Below are 12,362 nucleotides of genomic sequence, written 5' to 3'. Positions count from 1 at the left end.
TTTTCTACAGAACATGAACCTTTGCATCATTTTCCACCTCTCTTCGGTTTTAGAAATATTAATCACTCTGGTTGGATGGCCTTTATCACGAAAGTGAATCCATTAATCATATTAAAACTGTAAAATACAGAAGTTAATCCAACATCTTAATTTTGACTAATTTTACTCCCGAAATTAAAACTTCAGCTCATGCTAGGTTGGGAAACTACAGCCTCACAGCTCTGAGGCAATAATGGTTGTAAAACATAAATACTTATTTCAATAATAAAATCCAACTAAATATATTAAAAAAAAAATGCAAGGTAAGAAAAATAACTATGATGTTGTTATTATACAGAATAGAATGGTTTAAAGTTATACAGGAAGGATTTCAAATATTATTCAAAATCAATATATAGTTACTACCACTGTTAAAAAATATTAAGAATTCAATGCAATCAACAATCATCACTCGAAAACTGTTCTTCATACATTTTCATCATATTTTCACAAAAGAATTAACTAAATAGCACACAAAACACATTAACTGACAAGAAAGATCTGTTTAATACCGTCATGACTTCTTCTCAATTTCAGTTTACAATAAAATATTTAATATATACAATACAGCTGCATAAGAAGAGAATTATATTACAAATTAACAATAAAAATTTGCTATTCACAGCATATGCTTTGGCCATAGTGCTAAGTAAATGCTCTTTGTTAAAGAAACTTGATTATTATGGAAATATAATCGTATTTACGCATAGCTAATTACTGATTGCATTTTAAAAATAAATTTCAGTCTTCTGAAAGTCTCTGAAAAATGCATGGAAAAAGTAATGCACAAAACTCAAATTTGAACAATCCAGCTTTCTGTTAAACTTTTCTTTTGTTATTTTCCATCACAAAACTGCCAGGCATTTCTGAAGCCACAGTTTAAAAAAGAAAAAAAAGAAAGAAAAACTTTCATTAAAGTGAAAATTTTACAGCATGAATGTCTCATCAAATCACAAAATGCTCAGCAGTCATAAAATGTAAAGAGTTTGAAACAACTTCGTGCACCGTCTCGCCTTCTTGCTGCCTTGAATTTAAGTCTTTCTGGATTCCTCCAAACATAATAAGTTCACCTTTCCTAAGCACTAAAGAGTGTAAAATAACTTCTTCAGGTGCAGAGGGTGACTGATTCTTCAACATTCTCCAAGTAACATATCCCTCTGATGATGCAGTACTAATGTCCAAAACATATAAACACATTGGATTTTTGGCTGTTACTATGTGAGAACAAGTGTGTTTCTGGAATACTTTTGAAGAAACCATAGGAAAACTGAAAGTACATAACATTTCATAAATACATAAATTATATCAAAACAGCTTAAGATAATAAAGAAGCTATTAAGGACATATCAGTTACAACATATAAATTATACTCTTTTAATAAAAATATATAAATCTTGTTTAATTTAATAAGGATGAAATTCAAAATTTCAGCTTATTAGTCAGTCATGATGTTAATGGAAATGTGATGCTTTCTAAATACTGAACTTTTGTTGTGCATCACTGATGCATAAATAATTACCGATCACTCTATAATCTCTTTAATCATTACACAGATGCATAAATAAGTACCGATCATTACCAATTATCTCTTAATCAATATTAAATTTATTTTGCGATTTGAAAGTTTGTATTTACAAAAATCTAGAATCAGGTCCAAAAATGAAAATGCTTTACACTTATGGTCTTAACACATATATTCTGCAACACAAAGAATATAGAAATTTTTCGACATACTGCCAATTTCAACTTTTTTATAAAAAAAAAAAAAAAACAACAGAGGAAAAGAGGAAGTTGTAAAAACAATAAAAAAATTTTGTGGGTCCTACAAGATTATGTTGAAAAATTTCTCTCTTCAGAAAATTTCCCTAAAAATCTAATTAATCAGTTGCACACTTACAGTTTTCTTTTAATATATTTATTTCAAATAATTAGAAAAATCATGTAATACTGAATTTTGCTATTCAATTCAGTATAATCTTTTTATGGCTTAATAAACTAGGTAAAAAAAATTCAAATCAAAAAATAAATACAAATCAATATTACTGTGAAATAAATTCCTTTTACCCTAAATATGACCAAATCAATTTTTGCAAAGTATTTAAAAAATCACCAAAAACACTTCTCAGCAATTACAGCACGTATCATACCTTCTTTTAAATCTAAAAAAATTTTAAGTCACTGGATCAAGATCTTAATCCTACTGCAAACTGTAACTGTACTATGACAAAATATCTTCCATTTCTCAACAAACACCATAAGCATATCATTACAAGAAAATTAGCCATTGTCCAATATCAAAAAGCAATTAAGAGAACTGATGAAATTAGAAACTAAAATTAGGCTAGTCTACAGCATTAAAAACTTAAACTGCCTTTAATATTGATAGAACCTCAATGAATTTATTTTCAAAGCAATTTATAAACTTAATCTACCTAGTAAAACATTCTTTGAATGGAAAGAAAAAGTTTTAACAAAATAAAACAACAGATTAATAAGTTAAAACTTTCAGGTGATTTAAATAGAAACAAGATTCAGCAAAAGACACAAGCTCTTACACAAAAAATTTACTATCCCTAAATTAGATAAAGGCAAATTCCAAATCTACCCTTCTTTCTTAAAAATTAATAAAACCAATAAATATCAACAAGAAATAGAATATCTTGATCTTCATATCATTAATTATAAAACAAATTTTTTGACGAAAAAAATACTTTTTTTTATTTTTCTACAATTAAACTTATTAACCCTTTGCGGCTCAGTGTTCCACTACATGGAACACCCAAATTGAATCGCTTCTGAAACCTTTAAATTAAACCGTAAATAGGTAAAAATGTCTTTATAATATACTTTGAACTTTTCTTTTTAAACAGTAGATAGCAGCATATCACAAGGAGACACAGAATTTTCATTTATTATGTGTTATTAAAATCCACTTTTTTTCAAGTAATTTTCTCTATTTTTTTAATGACATAAAAAATTTTATTTGGAAAAAAAAATTAGGCATAATTTTGCTGGCTTTCCAAATTATCTGTTCTATATTTTTTTTAATCTTTCAGACAAAAACCATACGCAGAATCATTGAATAAACCCTGGTGTTCCATTAGCAAGAACACTGCGCCTTTAGCGATCTCATGCTGTTACGAATCAGAACATCTGCTTAGGAGAGAACATCCGTTGTTTACGTTTTCTGTTTCCGTTGCTTTGGGGAGGGGGATGAATTCAAACAAAGCAGTATTGAGGGGTGAGGTCTGTTTTGTGTTATGAAAGTCGTAATATTGACATCTCGAATTTTTTGGGACTAATTTTTTTTTTTAAGGCGGTAATTTTATTAGTAGCTTGACTCATCTTTACTTAGACCTGCGCGAATTTTTTGCTGTCGCTTTTTAGTCTCATAATTGTGTATATATTTTTCGTGTATGTATATATCATAGGCTTATTTTTCTTTATTGTTAATATTAACCGTAGTTAATTTTTTTATTATTAATTTCCCATAAATGGCGCAGAGAGGTCTAACTCTTTCCGAAAATTTGTAAATATTTTTGTATATAGGACTTGTATATATTGATATTTACCTCATTTATCCGTATATATTCAAGAATATTGTGTATATCCAGGAAACCATGTATACAGCCATAATACAGAGTTTTTTCATTCTTATACAAACGCTTCTATTCATTTTCGTGCTTCACTGCAATGCTCGCTTAGTCGCACTTTTAAAAGCTCTGGCGACGCAGTGTTCCGCCTCATGCAACACCCACAGAATTAAAAGGGTAAGTGCAATTTTTACAAAATTTTACCTGTATACTCCTTTAGGACTAAATAGACTGCATACAACTTTTTTTGTTGAAATTCCGAAGTTAACGTATAGTGCGCCGCAAAGGGTTTTAAAAGATAATTCAGAAAAGGAGAATATTTCCCAAAATACAGAATTAAGACAATATCAAAGAGAAAACAAAGGTATAGCTTGTCTCTCCCCCCCCCGATAAATACAATATAGAGCACTGACGGAAGAAGCAATGGATTCAATGTAACACAATGAAGCTTATTCAGGCTCAGTACGAGAAGATGGAAACAAGCCCTGCGCCCAAAAAGAATGATACCTGGAGTTTCATAAATGTGTCTTAAAGTAAAACCCTTATACACTGAAAATGAGTATATAAGGAAAAAAAAATCTATTGAAGGACACATTTCTCGTTATAAAACTAGATTAGTTATTCAAGGGTACCAGCAGAAACTGCTCGACATTGAAAATGCAACACCAAGAAGGAGTGGTCAGAAATTTATGCAAACTTTAGAGTAGACGCACGTCGCTGAGTAATGCGCATGATGTGAAATGCACAGCTCTTCGACGCACGTGAAGTAAGATATAAGGGAAGGAACGTGCAGAATGGGCAATATTTGTGTCGTTATTTCTGCCAGATAAATTACAGAAGAAAGTTGGTTTTTGTCCCGGAGATACGTATAATAGGAGGGAATGCCTGGCCGCCATCAATGAAGGCGCTTCCAGCAGATAGACGATTTTACGAGGGGTATGGTGATCAGACTGAGAAGGGCGGGTTGGTCCTTACGTCAAATCGCAGCTGATACCCACATGGATGCGAGCATGGTGCATCGGCTATGGCGAACATTGTTGGAACAAGCAAATGTGGGAAGAATGAGGGGTGCAGGTGCAGCCAGAGTGACGTCAGCATGCGTGGATCGACGCATCCGCCGACAAGCTGTAGCAGTCCCGCAAGTCACTTGTACCGTGATTCCACAGCATATGCAAGATACCCTGGATGTTCCCGTGTCGACCAGAACCATTTCCCATCACTTGGTTGAACATGGCCTGCACTCACGCGTCCGTTAAGAAGACTGCCATTGACCCCACAGCATAGACACTAACATTTAGAATGGTGCCGAACTGGAGCGATGTGGATGACAAAATGGCGAAACGTCGTGTTCTCAGATGAGTCACGCTTCTGTTTATTCAGTGACATTCGGCACATAAGTCGATGTGGAGACAGATCTAATCCAGCAGTAACTGTGAAATGCCCTACCGCGCGATAACATGGCATAATGGTTTGGGGCGCTATCCTATCTTCAGGGCTGCCTAATGCAATTTTTCAGCAGGACAACGCCCGACCACACAGTGCTCGCATCTGCCAACATGCTCTGCAAGGTATACAGATGCTTCCCAGGCCACCGTACTCTCCTGACCTGTCACAAATCGAACATGTGTGGGATGTGACTGGAGGCCGTTAGCAGACTCTGCCCCAGCCTCGTTCAGAAGACGAAGTGTGGCAAATGGTTGAAAGGAAATGAAGAGCCATCCCCCAGGACACCATCCGCACTCTTATTGACTCTATACCTAGATGTGTTTCTTCGTGCATCGCTGTCCACGGTGGTCCTGCATCCTACTGAGCCGACGCCTTTCTCGCTCTGTATTCTGACTATCATTTTGAAATAAAGATCGCTTATTGCTGCTTCTGTCTTTTTTCCAAATTTCATCACTTTCTGACTACTCCTTCTTGGTGTTACATTTTCAATCTCGAGCAGTGTATCTTAATAACAGTTTACTTGCGTGCCTATATCTACTACTGCATTAATTTACCATCACAAATAAATTTAACAGTCAGTAAGTCATCAATTAATTCACTTTTTCCTTCTTGATTTACATTAAAATATTTAGAAGAATTTTTTTAAGGTTAGAGTTATTCGTAATTTCTTCCTTATTAAACTTTTACTTATCTTTGTGTAACAATGATATGCTATGATAGATATACATTTTTAACATTTCAACTGAGAAGGGCAATTTTTTGTTCTGCATTTCCTTTCCAAATAAAGAAAGCACCAATTAGAATTTTTTAAACTCTTTTTTTTTTTTTTTTTTTCCTTCTTTCAGCAACATAACACATTTTTCCAAAACCCGATCTTTGCTTCTACAAAATAAACAAGAAAGAGGTCGAGGAACTGTAGTTTTGTTTACGTTATTGCAATTACTGGAGCCAACAGTGTTGCCGTTGAAAGAATTATGAGTGTGGGAATTGTATCGTTTTTCCATTAGGGGGAATAAAATGCTTTTCACACAAATTTGCAAAACTATCAGAGCAAGATATAAATTTAATGAAGTTAGTTCGTGACTTTCAGTTTCCCATTTTATAAATTTCATGTGGTCTTCGACATCAAAATTTTCTTCATCAGCTTTATATTTCATTAGTAACGGACAAAGTAAACTTCTGTATGATTCAGTTTTAATTCCTAATGAATTTAGCGACCTTACTTGTACGTGACAAGTATCATATAATTTCATAAAAGCATGAATATCATTCGAACTTCGCACAGGTTGTAATTAGATCTGATCTTAGTATACCGTACATACAATATTTGGCAACTTTCAGCGACTGGTGATATATTGGATGGGTTCAAACACGTCATTTTGGTGTTAAGCACTATTTTCAGTATCACACCAAGGCCGTACTGTAAATGTAAGATGTTTGTCACATTTCAGCCATTTCCATTAAATGTATCAATCATCATTTTTGGCAATTAACACTGTAATCAGAGCTTCTATAAATAATACTAAAAATAATAGATACATTACTACACTGGTTATCATAAATTAAGGAAAAATCACAAAAATAGCGATAACTCTCTAAAAAATATGCCAAACCATGTAAAATTTGAATATATTGCCAGGTAAGAGTGGCTGAGTAAAACTGCGATATGCAAATTAGTGGCACTGCTTTCGGAATACAGCCAAGGACGGCCAACTACTACAACGAGCGCCAATGACCGATATTTGACCTTATGTGCACGCAGGAATAGAACTGCTACTCCGACTTTTCTTAGATCCTCCCTTGCTGCAGCCACCAGAAGGTTCATGTCAATGTCAACTGTGCGTAGAAGGCTTCACGAAGGTGGTCTATAAGCACGGCGACCAGCCATTTGTGTGCCACTCACGTCACGCCATAGGCGGCACCGTTTTCAGTTTCACGACAACATGTCCACTGGACACCTGATCAATGGAGGGCAGTTCTCTTTACGGATGAGTGCAAGTTCAGTCTAGAAAGTGATAGTACGCGTTATTTGATATGGAGAGAACCTGGAACCCATTATCATCCGTCAAACATCCATGAAAGAGATGCATACGGAAGGGGCAGTGTCTGTGTTTGGGGTGGCATCTCTTTGGGTGGACACAGACCTCCATGCCTTTCCAAGGGGAACCGTGGATGCTCAGATTTATAGAGATGACATCCTTGATGTTTACGTGCATCCATATGCTGGAGCAATAGGTGATGCTTTCCCGTTACAGGACGACAACGCAAGACCACACAGGGCTCGCATTGTAGATGATTATCTTCAACAATTATGCGCATATAGTGGCCAGCTCAATCCCCGGACTTGAATCCTATCGAGCATGTTTGGGATGCTTTAGGGAGACGTCTAGCTGCTCTCAATCCGCTCCCTCAAATCCTTGTCACGCTTGCAACTGCTTTGCAAGAGCAATGGCTCTCGCTTCCTATAGAACTGATAGAGTGTATAAATGAAAGCATCACACATTGCTGTATGTGCTTCTACAGGTGATCATATTCCATATTGAAGGTACTTTTCCTATAGCAAACTGACACCTTCAATTTGTTCATTTTATACATGTGCTAATTTCTATACTACCATATTTGTTTGGTAATATCTTTTTATGTTATTTTATACCTTACTATGTGTTGTATATTGCGGGTAAGTTTCATTAAATTCTACATGTAACTTTTTCAGTAATCATGATTTTTTCTTAATTTATGATAACCAGTGTATTACCATCACAAGAACCATTAGAAACTAGTGAATTGTTAACATTTCCTTTTTTAATAGTTTCGTGCCTCTGAAATACCATTTTGAAATCTTTTCTTCATATTCCATACCACTTTTGATTTCAATTTCATTTCAGTTAAATCTCTAATTTTTTCATCTAATGCTTCCAGAGAAACTGATTTTACTTTGAAAATTTTTAACTGTTCTTCTATATGACAAGAAGCAATTAAAGAGTAAATAAAACCTGTTACTTTAATTATGGCTGAACGAATAACTTTGCGTTCTTTCTTAAGTTTCACAAGCTCTGCTTCAGCCGTTTCTGTTATGGTTAAACTTCAATTTCCAACAAAATAAATTAAAAAAAAAATACTTCTTATCTTTTCTGACAACCAGGAAATTCATAATCTATTATAAATATCTCTCTCTCCTCACTGTGATATATCCATCATGAGATTCTGCACATATTTAACATAAATGTGATGTAATGTGGGCATTTTCATATTGTATACCTAGATGGTATTAGACAAACATTTTATTATAGCACGAACAAAATGAACAGATACAATTTGCGTAAAAGTTTATAACATAACATTTCCGCTGACTTACAGCCTAACATATCCTTATCGTGACATTCTCTTCTTGTTGCAATCTCGACTCTGTGTCACATGGGAAAAAGAGAAAATGCACACCATTAGGCTAAAGTGTGCATGCGTGGTGTTCATCAAATCATGACAACATTAAATGAAAGAGTTTTTCAGCTATGAAAAGTGTTAGTTGATTTTACAAAACATAGCTGACAAATAATAATGTTGCCTGCGTATGGGTTTGTAATGGATTGAATGCATGCAGAACAGATGACAGATTGATAAACAATTATTTTTGCAAAAGAAACCCTTTACAGTTTCGGAACTTTCCACAAAAGTACTTATACAGCTCTTCTCAGCAGGACAGAGCACAAACAGTAGTTACCACCTCAAACTACTAAGAACTTAAACGCAATGCAATGCAAAGTACCTCTAAACAGCAAATGTCACATGGCGATTCCTCAATATTCCAAAGTCTACTCTGAACTAAAAAATACAGATAACTGTTGCTCTCTCTGAATTTGTAATAGTTTTACTCCAGCCAACGAGAAATCTCCAGTACCTTCCATTTTTCGAAATTACTGAAAGGCATATACAGTTATAGTTGCATATATAGGCCGGATATACTTATAGTTACATAGGCCAAATGATTCCCAAGTTTGGCGATAAAAATTATCGCCCAAACCATCACTAGCTTGGCGATATCTCGCCAATTTAGAGAAACAGCCATTTACCTCAATGTTAAATAGACTTCCAGCATAGCTTGGCTTTTCTTGTTACATTATACAAGATTTGTCATAATAATTATTATTACTTGACCGTTGTATTTTTTACAATAATAACTCCTCTACTGGAAGTCCATTAATTTAAGGACAGGAAAAATCAGCCCAAAAATGATATTGTTTGTGTTTATATTTCTGGGTATGAAAATGAGGAATTACAACGAAAAATGACTGTTTGAGTTAGCGAAAAAAAACTAGGGAAATTGTAACAATACAGGTTTTTAATTTTTAACTTACATCAGAAATACAAAATTTGTATTTAAAATTTGCAGATTTTAAATCAACAATTTTTTTGGTTCATTTACAGTTTTCTTTTAATATATTTATTTCAAATAATTAGAAAAATCATGTAATACTGAATTTTGCTATTCAATTCAGTATAATCTTTTTATGGCTTAATAAACTAGGTAAAAAAAAAAGGTAATATTAATACTATACAAAAGCAAAACTTGTATGCAGTTTAATAAAGTTTAGCATTTATAAATTTTCAGAAGAGTAATATTATTGCGATCACTTGCAAAATACTGTGAAAATTGTTTGTGAAAGTAATTTTTTTGTTTCAGTATGTAGACAAATATTTCTAAGCTAATTATTTTTCATAAAAAAATAAATATAAGTAGTTTCTGTCAAATTAATATATTTTAAATTTTAACAACTATTCAAGCGTAATAAAGAATTCCTAGAACTTCATAAGTACCATACACTTCTATATACAGCTTTCACTATCAAAGGAAAATTTTCAACTGGAATGTTACATAGATTTGGGGGGGGGAACTACCTAATTCTAAATACTCAAAAGGAATATATTAAACAAAATCAGCTGCTGAATTCTCTCAGATAATAAAAAAATAAGCAAAGCATATTCACAAAAGAAAAAAAAAAGGGGAAAAAATGGGGAAGGGGGATGTGAGCACTTAGTATTGCTTCTTTACATTGCTCTATCAGAAATGCTTTGCGTCATCCACATTTTTACAAAATGGAAGTCTATATTCTGAAGTTATCAAATTCGTTATGTCTGACCCATATAACTACTTATTATATATTATTAGCATAAAAACAGACTGTTGCCAAATTTCATTTCATTTTGCAAATGAGAAGATTTCCGACTCTATAGCGGTTAAGCCACATATTTCTGCTGTCAACTTAAGAGCAATAAATACAAATTCAACTGTTATATCAGTTCACACAATTTGTAATTATTTGTAGCTATCAAACATGCAATTTGATCAAAATTTGGTACATGTAATCAGTATAGCATATATTATAGTTTTAGTCTCCCAAAAAGTACCTAAAATGTGATGTAAATTATATGAAATGTGTAGTTAGTATTTCATAAATATTTGTGCGATATATAAACAACCCTTTTCAGTGATAGAATAATTTCAAAATTCTTTGCCTTCTGGCCCCATTTTTCAAAAATTAAATTTTGCTTTTCATATTATGCAACTTACATGTTTAGCTTTGGTCATGTTTGATTAATTCATTTTACATTTCTGACTCATTTGAAGCTAAAATGGTATTTTGAGACTTCGGATGGTTAGAAAAAGGGAGCTGTATTATCAAATAGTCTTATTTTTTACATTTTTTTTTTAAATTGCCAAACTGCAACAATTCAGCAGCTAATTTTTTTTTTTTTTTTAATCATTACATACTTTTCTACAGAACATGAACCTTTGCATCATTTTCCACCTCTCTTCGGTTTTAGAAATATTAATCACTCTGGTTGGATGGCCTTTATCATGAAAGTGAATCCATTAATCATATTAAAACTGTAAAATACAGAAGTTAATCCAACATCTTAATTTTGACTAATTTTACTCCTGAAATTAAAACTTCAGCTCATGCTAGGTTGGGTAACTACAGCCTCACAGCTCTGAGGCAATAATGGTTGTAAAACATAAATACTTATTTCAATAATAAAATCCAACTAAATATATTAAAAAAAAAATGCAAGGTAAGAAAAATAACTATGATGTTGTTATTATACAGAATAGAATGGTTTAAAGTTATACAGGAAGGATTTCAAATATTATTCAAAATCAATATATAGTTACTACCACTGTTAAAAAATATTAAGAATTCAATGCAATCATTAATCATCACTCGAAAACTGTTCTTCATACATTTTCATCATATTTTCACAAAAGAATTAACTAAATAGCACACAAAACACATTAACTGACAAGAAAGATCTGTTTAATACCGTCATGACTTCTTCTCAATTTCAGTTTACAATAAAATATTTAATATATACAATACAGCTGCATAAGAAGAGAATTATATTACAAATTAACAATAAAAATTTGCTATTCACAGCATATGCTTTGGCCATAGTGCTAAGTAAATGCTCTTTGTTAAAGAAACTTGATTATTATGGAAATATAATCGTATTTACGCATAGCTAATTACTGATTGCATTTTAAAAATAAATTTCAGTCTTCTGAAAGTCTCTGAAAAATGCATGGAAAAAGTAATGCACAAAACTCAAATTTGAACAATCCAGCTTTCTGTTAAACTTTTCTTTTCTTATTTTCCATCACAAAACTGCCAGGCATTTCTGAAGCCACAGTTTAAAAAAGAAAAAAAAGAAAAAAAAAAAAACTTTCATTAAAGTGAAAATTTTACAGCATGAATGTCTCATCAAATCACAAAATGCTCAGCAGTCATAAAATGTAAAGAGTTTGAAACAACTTCGTGCACTGTCTCGCCTTCTTGCTGCCTTGAATTTAAGTCTTTCTGGATTCCTCCAAACATAATAAGTTCACCTTTCCCAAGCACTAAAGAGTGTAAAATAACTTCTTCAGGTGCAGAGGGTGACTGATTCTTCAACATTCTCCAAGTAACATATCCCTCTGATGATGCAGTACTAATGTCCAAAACATATAAACACATTGGATTTTTGGCTGTTACTATGTGAGAACAAGTGTGTTTCTGGAATACTTTTGAAGAAACCATAGGAAAACTGAAAGTACATAACATTTAATAAATACATAAATTATATCAAAACAGCTTAAGATAATAAAGAAGCTATTAAGGACATATCAGTTACAACATATAAATTATACTCTTTTAATAAAAATATATAAATCTTGTTTAATTTAATAAGGATGAAATTCAAAATTTCAGCTTATTAGTCAGTCATGATGTTAATGGAAATGTGATGCTTTCT

The 12,362-nt window shown here is 32.7% G+C and overlaps 1 protein-coding gene across 2 annotated transcripts in view; it reads right to left on the bottom strand.

Moving 5' to 3' along the window:
• Positions 1–527: 527 nt before the first annotated feature.
• Positions 528–12,362, bottom strand: part of Fbxo42 (F-box protein 42) — a 96,213-nt gene continuing 84,378 nt past the window's right edge. For both annotated transcript variants that reach the window (XM_085825789.1, XM_085825790.1), the window contains one exon: positions 528–12,155. In XM_085825789.1, coding sequence (XP_085681915.1) covers positions 11,834–12,155 — 322 coding nt within the window. In that variant the 3' untranslated portion in view covers positions 528–11,833. The remainder of the gene's footprint in view (positions 12,156–12,362) is intronic.

The sequence above is a fragment of the Stegodyphus dumicola genome, chromosome 10 (genome assembly GCF_044657685.1).
Source record: "Stegodyphus dumicola isolate Sdum_Otavi_A_Nest chromosome 10, ASM4465768v1".
Taxonomy (NCBI): Eukaryota; Metazoa; Arthropoda; class Arachnida; order Araneae; family Eresidae; genus Stegodyphus; species Stegodyphus dumicola.
The sequence above is the reverse complement of the archived record's forward strand: the minus strand, read 5'-3'. Positions and strand labels throughout refer to the sequence as shown.